This window comes from Oryx dammah, unplaced genomic scaffold (assembly GCF_014754425.2).
Source record: "Oryx dammah isolate SB20612 unplaced genomic scaffold, SCBI_Odam_1.1 HiC_scaffold_28, whole genome shotgun sequence".
In the NCBI taxonomy this organism is placed as follows: domain Eukaryota; kingdom Metazoa; phylum Chordata; class Mammalia; order Artiodactyla; family Bovidae; genus Oryx; species Oryx dammah.
In genome coordinates, this window is record NW_024070212.1 from 99,069,318 (window position 1) to 99,088,006 (window position 18,689).

Genomic DNA, 18,689 nt, shown 5'->3' on the forward strand with positions numbered 1-18,689 from the left:
ACCCTATATATTACAACTAAGAATTCACATGTTGCAACTGAAGATCCCGCATGCTGCAACTAGCACCCGGTGCAACCAAATACATAAATAAATATTGACTCAATGGACAAGAGTTTGGGCAAACTCTGGGAGATAGTGAAGGACAGGGAAGCCTGTTGCACTGCAGTCCAAGGGGTCACAAAGAGTTGGATACGATTTAGCGACTGAACAACAAAATAAATAAATGTATAAAATGTGCTCTTAAAAAAAAATTATCTAGGCAGTCTGGCTCCAGACTCTATGCAATAAACTGCCAAGTCATATATCAGCTCTCAGCTGTGAGGAGGGGAGAGGCACTGGTGGTTAGGACCAGAAGAGAGGTGGGGGCAAGAGCTAGGGGAGGATAGAGAAGGGTGGGGAAAATGATTTACAGGTGGAGTGGTTCCCTCTCCTTGACCATAAACCAAAGGGACCTGTCAGCAACTGGGAAGGGAGATTAAAGTGACTCAGGAAGGAGGGGCAGGGTGGGGCCTGGGGACTGCTCCCTCCTGGGGCAAGGCTTCAGGTTCTATACCTTTACCCATGGCTCTGTGGGAAATTCACAGGCCATGGATCCAGAGAGTTGGGTAACAGGCAGTTGTGAGACAGCCTCAGATGGGGATGGGAGCTAAGGACTAAAACACAGCCAACTGGAAGCACTGTCAGAGAAGTGATAGGACCTCAGGGCCCGAGCTCCCCAGATACCAGAGACTCTTAAAGAGAAGCAGTCCAGAATGCTCTAGGAAAGCCACAGATCAGAGCGTGGGCAGGGGCTGCAAGGCCAGGGGGTTAAGGCCCCAGAACTGGTATCTTGCCCTTTTGCAGGTCAGCTCATGCGTTTTCCAGACCTCCAGGACAAACACACACAGAGTCCTGTTCTTTCTACATATGGACACCTCCCCTGAGCCTGGGAAGGAGAACATAACTCATTAGGCCATGAGTTGGCTCTCAGACCTTGCTCATTCAGGGAGTTTCTTAAAAAAACTGGGGAGAGGGACCAGATGTCTTTCAGGGTAAGAGATACATGCACCCCAGTGTTCACAGCAGCACTGTTTACAATAGTCAAGACATGGAAGCAACCTAAATGTTCATCAGAGGAATGGATAAAGAAGATGTGGTATATATATACAATGGAATATTACTTAGCCATAAAAAATTAAATAATGCCACAGATGGGCCTAGAGATTCTCATGCTCAGTGAAGTCAGAGAAAGACAAATATATGATATCACTTATATATGGAATCTAAAAAAATGGTATAAAAGAACTTATTTACAAAACAGAAATAAAATCACAGATGTAGAAAACAAACATAGTTATGGGAGGAGGAGGTGGAGGGATATAAATTGGGAGATTGAAATTGATATATATATACACTATTATATATAAAGTAGATAACTAATAAGGACCTGCTGTATAGCACGAGGAACTCAATACTCTGTAATGGCCTATATGGGAAAACAATCTAAATAAAAGTGGATATACGCATATGCATAAATAATTCACTTGGCTGTACAGCAGAAACAAACACAACATTGTAAATCAACTGTACTCTAATTTTAAATTTTTTTAAATAAAATAGAAAGAGAAAAGAAAAGCCTGCCTGGGTTCAAGTCCTCAGCTTTATTGAGATGAATCAGATGTAATCCTGTCCAAGGTCTTGTGGGCTGGAGGGGAGACCTCTTTGTAGAAGATTTTAGGGTGATATGACTAACTGATTCGAGAGAGGACCTCAAAGGAGCAGTGAAAAGGAGCGAGGTCAGAGGCTGATGACAGCAGATGGAAGTGGGGGCATCTCATAGGCCACGTTAAAAGCCAGGACCTGGCACTGTTTGGCTTGGGGAGAGGCCGGCCAGGCATCCCAGGTTCTGAGAAGCAACAGTGGACCGCTAGGTGGAAACCAAAGGGAAAAGACTGGCTTTTCATGGTGATAGTTGCCCAGGATGAATGCTTGCATGCTCCAGGCTCCGGGCATTCTTGCTCTGAATATTCCCCACTGCCTTGTGAGGAAGGAGTTATTGATACTGTTTTACAGAGGAGCAAACTGAAGTTCAGAGAGATTAGGTATCTTGGACAAAGCCACAGAGAGGCAGAATTCAACCCCAGGTGTGTCGGCCTCGCAAACTTACGTTCCTAACCACCTCTCCATGCTTCCTCTCTTCAGGAACCACTTGCAGGGAGAACCAGCTCGCAGCGTGGGGAGGGAGCTTCCCAGGACAGGCCAGAGATTTGATGGACTGGTGCTCTGGCATAGTGCCTGCCACTTAGTCAGTGCTCTGCCATCAGCAGCTATTATGACACTTTATCATGCATCTGTCTTCTCACCTGGAGCGTGGGACAGTCAGTTCTGTCACCTTGGCTCCAAGGACATGGTGTGAGCTGTGGGGTCAATGCAGAGGCATTTATAGCACTCAAAGGCCAGCCCAGCCCTGCAGGCACAGGAAGACACAGCCAGTTCCCAGCACCAGGGGAAGCCGGGTGGCAGCCTCAATCCATCAATGATAACCTCAGTCCGGCCAAACTTTATGGGCCCAGGAGGTACTTAAGTGCTGTGGGGTGAAGGCTAGCTCAGTTCCCCTTCCTCGGCACAGGCTGCTGTCCAGAGCAGGCAGGTAGGTGTGGGATGCGGGTCAGAGTGCCCTGCGCCTTGAGAGACTATCAGCTTCGAGAGCAAGACCCCACGGTGTGTGGGGCTGGGCTACAGTTGAGTCTCCTGTCCTCAGCAGTTCAGGGGTTCCTCCTAGCCCTGCAAGTGGAAGAGGAGCTTGGGGCAGCCTCAGGAAGGAGAGGATGTAGATCTCAGCTCCCCTCTGCCCCATCTCACCCTGGTTTGACCCATGTGCCACTGAGTCCTAGGGGGCTGGGGGTGTGCTCTGTCCGCTTGTCTGCTTCCTTCCTACTGAAAGGGTGAAGGCTGGGGTCAGCGGGGGGACCAGAGTTGTGGGAGGTTACTTGGGGACCTAAGCTGGGTGATGAGAAGGCAGGCTAAGGAGGAGGTTTGCAGGGAGAGAAGGACAGCTCCAAGGGCAGCTCTCACGATCTTCTGCCCCAGGCCGCCAGCACCATGACGGTCTCCTACACCCTCAAAGTGGCGGAGGCCCGCTTCGGAGGCTTCTCTGGCCTGCTTCTCCGCTGGCGGGGAAGCATCTACAAGCTCCTCTACAAGGAGTTCCTCCTCTTCATCGCCCTGTATGCTCTGCTCAGCGTCACCTACCGGTGCGAGGGGGAGGGCAGGGGCTAAGGGCTGGCCTGTGGGGGACTAGGTTGCCCACCTCCCTCTAACCCAGGCCCCACCTGACCTTCCCCAGGCTGCTGCTGACCCAGGAGCAGAAGCACGTGTATGCTCAGGTGGCCCGATACTGCAACCGCTCTGCGGACCTCATCCCCTTGTCCTTTGTACTGGGTAAGTTCAAAGGACAAGGGGTTCTTGCTTGCAGCCTCCTAGCCATCTTTCCTGACCTTTGGGCTGGGCTGCTAGCTCTGAGGGTCAGAATTAGCCCAGCGGCACATCTGGAGGTCAACCAGAGCAGGCTCAGCAGACATGGGAGCTGTGTGTCGGGTCCAGGATTTCCAGAGGACTAGGCCCTGCCTCTGAGAAGGCAATGGCAACCCACTCCAGTACTCTTGCCTGGAAAATCCCATGGGCAGAGGAGCCTGGTAGGCTGCAGTCCATGGGGTCGCTAAGAGTTGGACACGACTGAAGTGACTTAGCAGCAGCAGCAGCAGCAGCAGCAGGCCCTGCCTATCACCAGACCAACCCTCACTCCAAACAACCCCAGCCTGCTGCTGGCCTCACAGCCCCCTGCTTCCTTCAGGGGAACTGGAGAGAGGTGACACCTCCCTCCACACCCTCATGGGAAGCGGGGCTCAGAGTTAACCACTGCCTGGACTTGAGCCATCACGTCTCTTCTGCCTGAGGAGGTCTGCAGTCTTCTTCCTCCCTGCCTGGTTTGGTCCCTCAGGGCGTGATCAGAGGATGAGGCTGTCCCTCTGACAAGCGAGGCAGGGTGCTGGAGTCAATGTGTCCTTCCCCCTGCCTTGGTTCCACCTGGCTTGGACCAGGCGTTCTGGTTGCGGGCAGGACACACTGACTTCCAAGCCCTCCGTCTTCCCTTCCTGTCCCCACCACCCACGGCGGCGACCAGGTTTCTACGTGACCATGGTGGTGAACCGCTGGTGGGCTCAGTACACAAGCATCCCGCTGCCGGACCAGCTGATGTGCGTCATCTCGGCCACCGTGCACGGCGTGGACCAGCGTGGCCGTCTGCTGCGCCGCACCCTCATCCGCTACGCCAACCTGGCGTCGGTGCTGGTGCTGCGCTCTGTCAGCACGCGCGTGCTCAAGCGCTTTCCCACCATGGAGCATGTGGTGGACGCAGGTGCCGCGCTCAGGAAGCCCTGGGAGGGACTGGACCGGACCTGCCCCGAGGGTCTCCTAGGCGGGGAGGTTTGACCACCAGGGGGAGCTCCAGGACCCCAGAGCGGTGAGTCCTGGAGGCCAAGGATGATACTTCGTTTCTCTTCAATCCTTGCAGGTTTTATGTCCCAGGAAGAGAGGAAAAAGTTTGAGAGCCTGAAATCTGACTTCAATAAGTACTGGATTCCTTGCGTCTGGTTCACCAACCTGGCGGCCCAGGCCCGGAAAGATGGGCGAATCCGTGATGACATTGCTCTCTGCCTGCTCCTGGACGTGAGTCAGCCTAGGACTGAGCCTATCTGCCCTCCTCCCCCTAGTTTTGCTTACTGCAACCATAATTTCAGTGCTTAATTAGGTGTCGATTATGTAGCGCAGCAAGCGTGAGGAAACTGAGGCAAGGAGCGGAAAAAACAAACTTGCCCAAGTCACACAGCTAGTTAGTGGAGCTGAGATTCATCCTCAGACCTTCTGGCTCCAGGGTCTGTCCTTGCAGTCACTGTGCTAAACTGCCTTCCATCACAGGCACCCCGGCCTGACAACACCTCTGAAAGCAGAATGAGACCTAGCCCAGGCCTAATGTGTACTGGACTCCCCGTCCCCTTCTCCTTTCTTCCTTTTTGTCTCCACTCAATTCCTCTTCTTGCTGTTCCACCAGGAGCTGAATAAGTACCGGGCCAAGTGCAGCATGCTCTTCCACTATGACTGGATCAGCATCCCCCTCGTCTACACTCAAGTAACTGCCTCTCACCTCCCCAGTCCCAGTGCCTACTGTATGTCCTGTGCTATGTGTGACACTGAGAAGAACTAGAGATGGTACCCGCCCAGGGCAGTTCAGTCCAGTGAGACACTAAATAGCCAAGGGCTCATCCTCAAAGCCTCCCTGGGCTCTCACTAAGATGATCCCCTCCCATTTGGTGCTGCCACACCTTGCTATATGTTGTATTTATTTTTAAAAATATTTATTTGGCTGGGTTGGGTCTTATTTGCAGCATGGGGGAGCTTTAGTTGGCACATGCAAACTCAAGGTGCAGCAATGTGAGATCTAGTTCCCTGACCAGGGATCGAACCTGGGCCCCCCACATTGGGAGCTCACCCCCAGGGAAGTCCCTACTACATGTTTTAATTACTTGTTAATCTACCACTGACCCTTGGGGCAGAGACAGCATTTTAACCTGTCCCACTCAGTCTGGCATCCCCTCCTCCAGGTGGTGACCATAGCGGTATACTCCTTCTTTGCCCTCTCCTTGGTGGGCCGCCAGTTTGTGGAGCCAGTGGCAGGGGCTGCCAAACCTCGGGAGCCTCTGGAGCCAGGGCAAGCCGTAGGAGACCTGGACATGTACGTGCCTCTCACCACTCTGCTGCAGTTCTTCTTCTATGCTGGCTGGCTTAAGGTGGGCACTTCAGGGGGAGGAGATATGGACCCAGGACCATCCACACTGTGGGGTTAGAAAGTAGGGCTCTGAGCCCAGAAAACACTCTCTTACCACCTGCAGGTGGCAGAACAGATCATCAATCCTTTTGGTGAGGATGACGACGACTTTGAAACCAACCAGCTTATAGACCGAAACTTGCAGGTGATTCAGGGTCTGGTGGCAGCTCCCTGGCAGTCGGGCTCTCCCTCTTTGCCAGCTCTCAGTTCGGGTTCGCAGAGGAGAAGGGGATTCTTGTGACCTGCTGCTCCCAGGTATCCCTGCTCTCCGTGGATGACATGTACCAGAACCTGCCTCCCGCGGAGAAGGACGCGTACTGGGATGAGGACTCGGCGCAGCCGCCCTACACGGTGGCCACGGTGGCCGAGTCGCTGCGGCCTTCCTTCCTGGGCTCCACCTTCAACCTGCGGTGAGTAGCCCAGGCCGAGGCAGAACCTGAGTCAGTAGCCAGGCCCCAGTTCCCCACCCACCCTCCGGGCGCCCAGGACTCGGTCCCTCCCGGTCCATCTGCTGTCAGAGGCTTGCTCACGCAGCCCTCCTGCCTGCCCGCAGCATGAGCGACGACCCTGAGCAGAGCCTGCAGGTGGAGGCGTCTCCTGGGCCAGCCCGGCCGGTGACCGCGCAGACCCCGCTGCTCGGCCGCTTCCTGGGCGTAGGTGCTCCCTCGCCAGCCATCAGCCTCCGGAACTTCGGCCGCGTCCGCGCCCCCCGTACCCCGCATCTGCTGCGCTTCCGGGCCGAAGAGGGCGGCGACATCGAGGCAGCGGACCGCATCGAGGAGGAGGCGTCAGGGTCAGGGGACGAGACCCAGGAGCCCTGAGCCAAACCAGCCGGGGGGGGCAGACCCCCTCCCCCCCCCCCCGCCCCCCCCCCCCCCCACGCCGCCCACTTTGCGGGCCCTGCGGAGCTGTTAGAGCAGCATTCCCACGTGCCCTAAGCCCGGGCACCTAGGGACCGCCCCCGATGGCAGAAGGGCCTGAATCAGGTAGAGGATGCTTTCACCTTGGCTTGGAGGTGAAGCTAGGACACGAGGGCGAGGCACAGAGGACTGGAGCCCAGGTGCACCGTTTATTTCCGCTGTGATTTTGGGCTAGGCCAGTTCTTAAACTTGACTGAGCATCAGTATCACTGAAGGGCTGGTTAAAGTCTTGGGTACCACCCCCGGCATTTGACTGATGTCTGGGATGGAGGTTAATAATTTGCATATTTCTAGTAGGTTTCCAGGGAATGCTGCTGCTGCTGCCCCTAGGGTCACATAAAAAGATGTTTCGAATATACCTTATTCTGATAACCTCACCCTGAAGAGGGGCCAAAGTGTGTACTGGGTACTTTTATCTGTTATGTTCAATTTGTTTACAGTGAGAATGTATTCATTTATTATTTGTGCAATTAAAATTGCTTAAAACTGAACTGGCATACTCTGAAGTGGGCTAAAGACAAGGGTTTGGGGGGCAGGGAGGAAAGAGGGTTTGAGAGTCTGCGCTGGAAGCTGACAGAGATGTGAAGGCACCCAGCCTAGACTTGCAGCATCTGAACAAGCCCTTCTCTGCTCCCATCAAACAACGCAAGGACAATTTAAGGGGTGAAAACTGCAGGTCCCATCTCTGTGGTGGGTCTGGGGCACTCAGAAGTTAAGAATGGGCCTTTGGAAAACAGCCCCACAGAGTACTAGAGTTGCTCCTAAACTGAGTTTCTCTAAGATTCCTGCCTTCTAAACAACTGGTGAATGCCAAAGCTGAATGTCAAAGCCAAAGGAAAGTGAAAGTGAAGTCGTTCAGTTGTGTCTGACTCTGCGACCCCATGGACTGTAGTCTACCAGGCTCCTCTGTCCGTGGGATTTTCCAGGCAATAGTCCTGGAGTGGATTGCCATTTCCTTCTCCAGGGGATCTTCCCAACCCAGGGCTCGAACCCGGGTCTCCTGCACTTGTAGACAGATGCTTTACTGTAAACAAATGCCAAAACTCAAAAACAGAAGGCATGGCGAATGTAGGGAGAGCTTGAGGACATGCAGCCTCTGGCACTGTTGACAGGATTACAATGCTGGGTTCTGCTTTCCTGCTGGGTGACGGGATGCTGAACTTTTCTCAGCCTTGGTTGACAAACCTGTACTGTTCAGAAAAGGCAGCTTGTGGTCACCATTCACTCAGAAGGCACCCTAAGTGTTTTGGAAGGGTTGAGAGAGGAAGCCTTGCTTCAGGTTGAGTGCTCATCAGGGAGAGCAGTGAAGATGTAGATGCATTCGAGGCTCTTTTGTTGCTGTGCCACGCCCAACACACAGCTCTCTCAGCTAATGACCAGGTGTTGTCAGATCACTGGGTGGGAAGGCAGAGGTCAGGTCTCCTCAGAGTCAACAGTAAGGTTTTAAAGGGCTGGTCTTAGTGGTCCAGCCTTTCCGACTGTTTAGCCAGAAGTCAGAATTATAGAAGTCTGCAATTAGCCAAGCTGATGAACCAATTTAGATTTGTAGCTCATTTAAGACAAGTGCTTTTCAACCACTTTAAATTGGATAAAACCTTTTCTTTAGAACTCCTTAAAGTACATATTTGATTGGTATATTGCCGTGCCGCTTTCCAGGTACTAGAGATGCAGCAATGAACGTACCCGTTTCCCCAGGAGATATATTTTAATAGAGGGTTCAAAATAAGCAAACAAAATTTATGCCAAATAAGGGAAAAAACGGGCGAAAAATACGGCATGGAAGAGGAAGGGAGTGCTATCAAATTCTGTGATCAGGGAACTCACTGGACTGACAAAGATCTGAAAGGAGTGAGCATCGTGGGCATGACAGAACGTATTCCCAACAAAAGGAATAGTAAGTGAATACATGTAAGGATGGCAGTCACCATAGAAGGGATTAGGTCTCACTGAGTTCCAGAGCTTCTGGTTGCAACTTTGAGATGGGATGCTGTGTAAAAAAATTTATCTTTTAGGGACTTCACTGGTGGTCTAGTGGTTAAGACTTTACATTCCAATGCAGGGGGCACAGGTTTGATTTCTGGTCGGGGAACTAAGATCCCACAAGCTGTGCAGGCAAAAAACCAAACACAAAAGCAGTATTGTTAACAAATTTAATAAAGACCACTAAAAATGGTTCATATCCAAAAGAAGTTAAAAAAAAATCTTATCTCTTTAAAAGGATCACAGAGAGCTGGGATTGTGTTGGAGAAAACATAAGAACAAAGCAGGATGCAGAAAAGAGACCAGAGCAGCAGGTGGGCTTTGTGCTCGGTTGCCAGCTGTTTTCAACCCTTGGACTGCAACCCGCCTGGCTCCTCTGTCCATGGGATTCTCCAAGCAATAATGGGATGGGTTGCCATGCCCCGCTCCAGGGGATCTTCCCAACCCAGGGACCAAACCTGCGTCTCTTATGCCTCCTGCACTGGCAGGCAGGTTCTTTACCACTAGCACCACACAAAATTTGGTGACATTTGATGTGGGAGTTATGACCCAAGGATAACCTAAGATTTAACCCGTCTTTTACCTAAAAGACCACTATTTGCTACAATCAAATAACTGAGGAACTATGAAAAGGGAAAGCTGGAGGAACCAATTCAACAATTTAACAAACTAACTTTTGAGTAAGGAGAGGGGAAAGGATTAGAGCTCAAAAGAAAATTAAGATAATATGTATAACTTGCTCAACAATACAGAAATGTAGAACACAATTTCACGGTTTCTAGACCAGGAACCTGAAAAAAGACTCCAAACCAAAGTCTGCATACAGGGTCTCTAAGAGAACTTTAAGGAGGCAACATGGCTTTGGTTCCAATGATGGAACAACAGTCTAATACTGCAGGGGCCCCAAGCTGGGTTACCTCCCTCATAGCCTCTGCTCAGCCTGCACAATACATCCCTGTTGCCACTGAAACTCAGCCTCAGGAGTGAGAACCGTTCCTCCTGCTAGACTCACAGCCCCGTTAACAGGCCTGGCCTTCAGGCAGGGGGAGTTGGGGCATTCTACAGTGTGCCAAACAATGAAGTATTCTCAGAACATGAACATAGCATAGAAGAGTAAACGCCTTTATTAGATGAGCTAAGACAGGAGAGAAGAGGGTTTATTTGCCTTTCCGGGCCTTGATCTTCCTCAGATAGAACTCGAGTTCTTTTCCCTCTAGCACATAGCCGTCTGCTCGGCCACACTGGCCTGGTCTTGAAGCGATGCATGCTGCAAGAGAGTATGTGGTCCTCAGGAAAATGACACTGTGGCCCTACCCATACCTATACCCATACCTGCCCTTAAGCGCCCACTTCGGTCCAGGTATCCTGGGGGCAGACACGAAGCCCAAAGTCTCCTCAGATACACTTTATCATCACTTTGAAAATCAGTAGCAGAACTGGACAAAGTTTTCATCACTGAGACAATCCCCTCAGCCTGGACACAGACAAGTTCTCAAGATACCCCTGAAACTCAGGCCTATGGGCTCCTGCCCACTATCTTCCATTTCCGCTTCAAACTAACCAGATGATCAAATATTCTGACTTGTGCTTGTGCACTGTTATCAAACCCTTCTGGTGAACTCTTCAGCCTCCAGAGAGCACACCATATTTTGAGATGCCTCCTCCCCCAAATGTAGAAGTCATCTTACCAAGAAGCTTGCCCTGCTGGAACTGCTCCTCTAGAAGACTGCTGATTTTCGCGTTCTTTTTCCTCTCATCGTATTTCTTCTGAATTTTCTTTGACCGTTTCTTGTTTAAAATCTCTTCCTCCTCAGGAGTCTGAATGAAGGAAATACAGATGGCTTGGAGAGGGCTCCCCAAACCCTAGCTCAGGAATGTCACATCCCACAGCCCTGCCACCTTCCTCAGCACTAAAGGCTTTCATCTCTCTCCCTTCAGTAGCAGAACTGGACAGAGTTTTCATCACAAGAAGGCTGGAACCAGGCTGGCCTCCCCCTGCACCCCCTACAGGAAGTTGCTCCCCAAACACGCACCAGCTTAGCCCCCTTCTTGCGGCCCAGGGGCAGTGCATAGTGGGACTCGTACCACTGTCGGTACGGTGTGCTGTCGATAAGCACAATACAGTTCTTCACCAGGGTCTTGGTACGGACCAGTTCATTGTTGGATGCATTATAGACGACATCGATTATTCTTGTCTTGCGTGTACAACCTGCTCACAGAAGAAATCCAGAATCAAGCCAAGTAAACCTGATGCCAACAGTCTTCCATCCCCACCCTAGTAAGGCCTAAGAAGGGAAACTCTCAGCCTCCATCGGGCCATAGAGCAACAGTTCATCTTCCACAAGTGGCTGGCACCCACACTGTCTCCAGATTCAACCCCAATCCCTGAGGGCTATTCGAGTTAAGTGGCAGGACAGGATTGGAGACAAGTCTCCACAACCTCAAAGGTGTTCAACAGGAGAACTTTAGTATCTTGGTCCAGGCCATGGACTTCCTGCTAAAAGCACTTACTGAAGCTTCAAAACAAGGATTAGGTGCTGAGTTCCCACCCATGCCTGCAGGGCTTCACTCACACTCGGAGCCCCAGGAGAAGTTCCCCACGTCCAGCCTCAAGGCCCGGTACTTCTTGTTGCCTCCCCGCACACGGACTGTGTGTATGCGGCGGGGGCCAATCTAGAAAACACAAGGAGACAGGATCTAGGTTATCAAGGAGAGGCAAGAGAGAGAAGGGAACCCGGGCGCGACGGAGGTAACAGTCAGTGTAACTATGACAAGCCCTAGCATTGGCAAGTGGCACATAGGTGACCAAGACGGTCACAACCACGCCTAAGGATACTTTTTCATCATTCCAGCCACCTCCAAGAGACAAAGCCCGATTCCAAACATTGAAAATTAAGGCTCGGTGCGCCGAGAAGCCCACTCGCTCCGGGCGCCCTTGCAGGTACTAGTAGGACACGGCAGCAGTCTCCATACGATCTCTCAGTATCTACCCAACACGCGAAGCCGAGGAGACCGCCTAGTCCCCACAGCAACTGGCAGAGCCCCACCAAGATTCGACCGACGCCGCAGGAGCGACCTCCCGGGCGGTGAGGACCCGCACGCACCTTTGTGTTGGCAGCGGGGCGTCCCAGCTCATACTTCCGCTTCTTGTGGTAGGGCTTTCTCTTGCCCCCGGTCTTACGGCGCTTGTGCCAGTTGTCCCGAGAGATGCCTGCGTGTGGAAGCGGGGGGCGGAAGCCTGAGGCAGGGAGCCCGGAGCCGAGGCCGCCAGCCCAACGCCCCACGCCGGCGGTCGCACGCTCAGCTCTCCAAGGTTAGCTCCCCCACAGCGCAGTCGGGAGGTCACAGCATTTTCAAGGTGTCATCATGCACGTGCGACGCAGCCCGGACCCTTCCCGTCCCGACCCCGGCAGCCATGATGGTGCCGCTCGCGGCCCCGAGTCCTGCGGCTCCAGGAATGACCCCTGGAACGGTCCCGGCGGCCCAAGCCCGAGCACCACCCTCCTCGCTGGGGTTCCGTGTCCGGGGGCCCGGGAGCCCGCGCTGCCGGCTGGGCCCCGAAGCAGGATGGCGCCGGATTGAGCGCGCTCCCCGATCCCGGGCCCAAAGTAGAAGGCCACTCACCCATCGCTCGGCGCTGGCTGGAAAGAGAAAACGCAGCGCGTCACGGTCCGGTTTGTAATACGTAGCTCCGCCTCCTTACGTGTCTTCCGGGCGCCGCAGAGCGCGGCTTGGGGTGGGAGGGCGGTGTTGCTTACGTTTCCGAGGCGGCGACGAGCCCTCGGGCTTAGGAGGGTCCTGAGAACGCTGCGCGGCGATCTAGGGCCGCGCGGGGATCTCGCGGTGTCTGGCGTGCGCGAGCGCCTCTGCTTCCAGGGCACAAACGCCGGCGAGGGTTGCCTGGCTTTACGTTTTGAAAAGACCCGTTTTATGTGACAGCTGTGGGTGCGGGTGCGTTGAAGACAGTAGAGGGGGACTTAGGTTTCGTTTGATTAAGGGAAAGGAGGTGTGTCAAGGATTCCGAATTCCTCACGTGACCAGTTGGATGGATATTGGTGCCACTTAGCGAAAAGGGGTACATGAGGTAGGAGCTGGTCTGGTCTTGTTCATTCTGGTCTCTTGGTGACTCCTGCACGAGGGAATGACAGGCAGCTGGATGTTCGTGTCTGGTCGTCCGTAGAGAAGGGATCTGGACCGAAGATGCTGCTTTGGGACTCCTTGGCATATACATGGTAACCAAAGCTACCAGAATGAATGGAACCTAGGGAGAAAGCATAAAGCAAACTTTTCTTGGAAACGGTGAGCTAATACTTTGGCCTCTGTGGCTAATACTTTGGCTAATACTTTAGGCTCTGCGTCACCACTGCTCACTTTTGCTGCTGTAGTGTGAACCCAGCAATAGGCAATAGGAAACGAATGGATGTGACTGTGTCAATAAAATTGAAGGGATACTAGCATCCACCTGTCATGAAACGTACATTTGATTTTTTTGTATCCCAGCATTTAAAACAAAAACCGGGACTTCCCTGGTGGTCCAGTGGCTAAGACTCTGTGCTCCCCACGCAGGTCAGGGAACTAGATCCCACATCCCATAAGTAAGAGTTTGCACGCAGTAACTAAAGATCCCGAGTGCCACAACTAAGACCTGATACAGCCAAATAAATGTTAAAAAAAAAACAACAAAACAAAACAAAAACAGGAAAACTATTCTTAGTTCACGGGCCCCATCAGCATACAGTAGTGTGCCAACTGGTGGCACACAAGAAGGATCTAGTACCAAGGCTTGAGGAATGGCAACATTTAAGGCAAGTAGAGAAAAGGAGCTGGAGGGAGCAATTAGAGTGGCCAGAGGAAAGCCAGCACAGGGTGAGGTCATTGTCTAATGCTACCGTGACATCTAGTTAGAAGGAGGACTCAGTTCAGTTCAGTAAGCTCAGTCGTATCTGACTCTTTGAGACCCCGTGGACTGCAGCATGCCAGGCTTCCCTGTCCATCACCAATTCCTGGAGCTTGCTCAAACTCCTGTCCATCGAGTCGGTGATGCCATCCAACCATCTCATCCTCTGTCATCCCCTTGTCCTCTTCTGCCCTCAATCTTTCCCTGCATCAGAGTCTTTTCCAGTGAGTCAGTTCTTCACATCAGGTGGCCAAAGTATTGGAGTTTCAGCTTCAGCATCAGTCCTTCCAATGAATATTCAGAACTGGTTTCCTTTATGATTGACTGGTTTGATCTCCTTGCAGTCCAAGGGACTCTCAAGAGTCTTCTCCAGCACCACAGTTCAAAAACATCAATTCTTCAGTGCTCAGCTTTCTTTATAGTCCAACTCTCACTAGTGATTATTGGGTTGAGTGCTATATTGGAGTGGGGAAAAATTTGAAACTGGATTTTTCATATTCAAACAGGAAATTTAAAAAGATACAGTATAGGTAGATAATTCTTTTAAGAAGTATAACTTTAAAGAGGAGGCTGAAGAGAAACTCAAGCAGAGGGAAGTTTTTCAATAGAGTAAACTGCCTGATAAGACTCTTTTGCACTTGGCTCCAGATCCTATCCCATCCCATGCTGAAAGGATTCTCCCAGCATTACTCCATTCTCTCTTCTGTATCTTCAAGCTTCCATGGCTTCCCTGCACATTCAGAATAAAATCTAAATTCCTTATGGCCTGGGAGACCCAGGGGTATTGGACCCTTGCTTATCTCTTGCCTTTTCAATTTGACCTCATCTCCTACCTGTTCCCCTCCCTCACCTGCAGGCACTCTCTCCCTGCTGTTCCTATCTCAGGCTTTCCTTCTCTTGACCGAAAAGGCTCTTCACCTAGGTCTTAGCTTGGCTTCCTCCCTCACTTCAAGTCTCTGCTCAGAATCTCACCACCATGCCTATCAGCCATAGACCTTTTCTGAGCCTGCTTTGTGAAGTAGCAACACTATACTAACATTGTTTTTACATGCTTATTATCTGTCTTCCCACTAAAATACAGTAAGCATGAGAGTGGGAACTGTGTTCACTACTGTATTTCCAACACCTAGAATAATGCCTGGCATTTAATAAGTACTCAATAAATATTTGAGTGGTACTCAAATATTTGAGCAACTTATTTTTCTGCTTACTACATTGGGTTCAGTGGGCTTTACCAGTAGGTTGAAATCTTAAGAGTGTAGTTCGCATATGTCATACATCTCTCTACTCCCAGTCCCTTGGTACAAGAAAAGGCGATTGTGCTGGACATAAAAAGAAGTTGGAATCAAGGACACTTGTTGGGTGATGGGATTTTGTGATAGACTAGATTATAGGGATGACAAAAGAACAACATGAGGCTCCTCCCCTGTGAAAACACATTAATGGTGGAGTGACATCTCTAGAAAACACAGGAGAGGCAGGTTTCTAGAAAGGCAATCTTACTTTAAGTTTGAATTGCCTGTGGGACATATAAGTGCTATTTGTATTGCAAGTAATTGAAAAGATTAGTCTGAAGCTTGGAAGAGAATGGAACTAATATTTCCCACCCCCACTCACCATGGTCTCACTCTATCTACCTAACCCAGTGTCCACCCCATCAACTAGTCCATGTCACTCGAACATTAAAATCTAGTGCTGGGACTTGCCTGGTGGTCTAGTGGTTAAGAATCCTCCTTGCAGTCCTGGGGACTCAATCCCAGGTCCGGTAACTAAGATCCCACATGTCTTGGAGTAACTAGGAGCACCTAAGCCCGGTGCAGCACAGCTATTGAAACCTGAACTCTTTGGAGCCTGCCCAGCTGCTGCAATGAAAGATACTGCATGACATGGCGAAGACTTGACACAGTCAACTAAATAAATATTTTTTTAAACCCAGTGCTATTTCATAATACAAACACTCAAAGTAGGAATAAAAGGAAATTTATTTAGTATGGAAAGGAGTAGTATACAAAGCCACAGCAAACATCATGCTTAATGTTAAAGGCTGAAAGATTCACTCCTGAAATCAGGATGGCCAGGAAGCTGGTCTTCACCACTGTTATTCAGTAGTATACTGGAAGTTCTACCCAGAGTCTTGAGGAAAGAAAGAAAAGACATCCATGTGTGAATGGAAAAATTAAAACTGTCTATTCACAGAACACAGATCACATCATATTATATATAAAACTTACTATAACCGAGGTGGTACAGTGGTAAAGATCTGCCTGCCAATGAAGATGTAAGAGACATAGGTTTGATTCCTGGATTGGAAAGATTCCCTGGAGTAGGAAATGGCCACCCACTCCAGTATCCTTGCCTGGAAACTTCCACAAACAGAAGAGCCTGGCATACTACAGTTCATGGGGTCACAAAGAGTCAGACACGACTGAATGAGCACTAATTCAGCAAAGTTATAAGAGGCAGAATCAGTTCACACTCTCTATCTTATATGTATATACTAGCAATAAATCGGAGAAGGCAATGGCACCCCACTCCAGTACTCTTGCCTGGAAAATCCCATGGACGGAGGAGCTTGGTAGGCTGCAGTCCATGGGGTCGCAAAGAGTCGGACATGACTGAAGCGACTTAGCAGCAGCAGCAGCGGCAGCAATAAATAATCAGAAAAAGAATTTATGAAAGCAATTTCATTTTAAATAATGTCAACATTAATATTTAGGAATATATATTTAATCAAGATACAAGACTTGCTTTTATGTATGTAAAACTGTAAATTTGAAATTACTGGAAAATAAATTACTTTTCAAAATACCCAAGTTGGGGTCAACAAGAGGCCGATAAAGAAAATAATTAAAAAATTTTTTTAATTTAGAGAGAAATAGGGACTTCCCTGTTGGTCCAGTGGTTAAGACTCCACACTTCCACTGCAGGGGGTATGGTCAGGGAAATAAGATCCATGAGGTACAGCCAAAAATTAATTAATTAAAAATTTTAAAAAAGGAGAAATAGAGGAATATGGGAATTTTTTAAGTTCCCACATTTTCCTGAAAATCTAGAAAATTTAGAAAGTCATGTGTGTGCAGGAATGATTACATACCCAGGAGACTTGAAAACCCCCTAATGTCAGTGAGAGATGACTGACCAAGCTCTGCACAAGCAGAAAGTAAAGTCTGTACACCACATGCAAGTGGAATTTATTTCAGGTTTTCAAGGTTGGTTTAACATCTGAAAAATCAATTAATGTAATATACCTTATTAATAATAAAGCAGAAAAAATGTATGATCACCTCATAATACAGAAAAAGCATTTGACAAAATCCAGTATCCTTTCATGATAAAAACACCCAACAAATTAGAAACAAAAGTGAACTTCTTCACCTCTTAAAGGCACCTACAAAAAGCCCCCAGCTAACATCATAATGAATGATCAGGGACAAGACAAGGATGTCCATTCTCACTACTTTTGTTCAGAATGACATTGGGTGTTTTATTCAGGCAGGGAAATTAGAAATAAAAGGAAAAGAAAAAGAAATAAAAGGAATGTTAATTAAAAAGGAAGAAGTCAAACTATCTATATTCAGATGACATCCTAAATAGACTAAATCCCAACGAATTTACTAAAAAACATATTCAGTTCAGTTCAGTTCAGTCGCTCAGTCGTGTCTGACTCTTTGCGACCCCATGAATCGCAGCACGCCAGGCCTCCCTGTCCATCACCATCTCCCGGAGTTCACTCAGACTCATGTCCATCGAGTCCGTGATGCCATCCAGCCATCTCATCCTCGGTCGTCCCCATCTCCTCCTGCCCCCAATCCCTCCCAGCATCAGAGTCTTTTCCAATGAGTCAACTCTTCGCATGAGGTGGCCAAAGTACTGGAGCTTCAGCTTTAGCATCATTCCTTCCAAAGAAATCCCAGGGCTGATCTCTTTCAGAATGGACTGGTTGGATCTCCTTGCAGTCCAAGGGATTCTCAAGAGTCTTCTCCAACACCACACTTCAAAAGCATCAATTCTTCGGTGCTCAGCCTTCTTCACAGTTCAACTCTCACATCCATACATGACCACAAAAGAATTCAGCAAAGTTGCAAAGTACAATATCAACAGTCAGTGGGGGCAGGGAGGAGAGGAGATAAATTAGGAGTTTGGGATTAGTATGTACATACCACTAAATATAAGATAAACAACAAAGATCTACTGTTTAGCACAGGGAACTATATTCAAAATTCTTTTCCTGTAATGGAAAAGAATCTGAAAAATATATGTATATATATTGACTATGCCAAAGCCTTTGACTGTGTGGATCACAATAAACTGTGGAAAATTCTGAAAGAGATGGGAATACCAGACCATCTGACCTGCCTCTTGAGAAACCTGTATGCAGGTCAGGAAGCAATAGTTAGAACTGGACATGGAACAACAGGCTGGTTCCAAATAGGAAAAGGAGTACGTCAAGGCTGTATATTGTCACCCTGCTTAGTTAACTTATATGCAGAGTACACCATGAGAAACGCTGGGCTGGAAGAAGCATAAGCTGGAATCAAGATTGCCGGGAGAAATATCAATAACCTCAGATATGCAGATGATACCACCCTTATGGCAGAAAGTGAAGAGGAACTCAAAAGCCTCTTGATGAAAGTGAAAGTGGAGAGTGAAAAAGTTGGCTTAAAGCTCAACATTCAGAAAACAAAGATCATGGCATCTGGTCCCATCACTTCATGGGAAATAGATGGGGAAACAGTGGGAACAGTATCAGACTTTATTTTGGGGGCTCCAAAATCAGTGCAGATGGTGACTGCAGCCATGAAATTAAAAGACGCTTACTCCTTGGAAGGAAAGTTATGACCAACCTAGATAGCATCTTCAAAAGCAGAGACATTACTTTGCCAACAAAGATCCATCTAGTTAAGGCTATGGTTTTTCCAGTAGTCATGTTTGGATGTGAGAGTTGGACTGTGAAGAAAGCTGAGCGCTGAAGAATTGATGCTTTTGAAGTGTGGTGTTGGAGAAGACTTGAGAATCCCTTGGACTGCAA

General features: G+C 49.4%; 2 protein-coding genes and 4 non-coding genes across 6 annotated transcripts; 1 reads left to right on the top strand and 5 right to left on the bottom strand.

The window, feature by feature from the left end:
• Positions 1-2,817: 2,817 nt before the first annotated feature.
• BEST4 (bestrophin 4) lies at positions 2,818-6,684 on the top strand. The gene is made up of 9 exons (XM_040231328.1): positions 2,818-3,233; positions 3,326-3,420; positions 4,163-4,396; positions 4,553-4,707; positions 5,090-5,167; positions 5,640-5,825; positions 5,928-6,008; positions 6,119-6,273; positions 6,417-6,684. Exons 1-9 carry the CDS (start codon positions 3,082-3,084, stop codon positions 6,682-6,684), a joined length of 1,404 nt encoding a protein of 467 aa, XP_040087262.1. The 5' UTR covers positions 2,818-3,081.
• A 3,178-nt stretch (positions 6,685-9,862) lies between these two features.
• RPS8 (ribosomal protein S8) lies at positions 9,863-13,214 on the bottom strand. The gene is made up of 6 exons (XM_040231357.1): positions 12,388-13,214; positions 11,868-11,974; positions 11,337-11,436; positions 10,797-10,972; positions 10,452-10,581; positions 9,863-10,030 (listed from the first exon to the last, which is right to left on the bottom strand). The coding sequence occupies exons 1-6, from the start codon at positions 12,389-12,391 to the stop codon at positions 9,921-9,923; spliced, it is 627 nt and encodes a 208-aa protein (XP_040087291.1). The 5' UTR covers positions 12,392-13,214; the 3' UTR covers positions 9,863-9,920.
• LOC120857124 lies at positions 10,154-10,224 on the bottom strand. Its single transcript, XR_005719595.1, has one exon. It is a non-coding gene; the product is annotated as a small nucleolar RNA SNORD38 (small nucleolar RNA).
• On the bottom strand, positions 10,664-10,733 carry LOC120857125. The gene has a single exon (XR_005719596.1). It is a non-coding gene; the product is annotated as a small nucleolar RNA SNORD38 (small nucleolar RNA).
• On the bottom strand, positions 11,514-11,617 carry LOC120857126. Its single transcript, XR_005719597.1, has one exon. It is a non-coding gene; the product is annotated as a small nucleolar RNA SNORD46 (small nucleolar RNA).
• LOC120857123 lies at positions 12,057-12,136 on the bottom strand. Its single transcript, XR_005719594.1, has one exon. It is a non-coding gene; the product is annotated as a small nucleolar RNA SNORD55/SNORD39 (small nucleolar RNA).
• Positions 13,215-18,689: the final 5,475 nt, after the last annotated feature.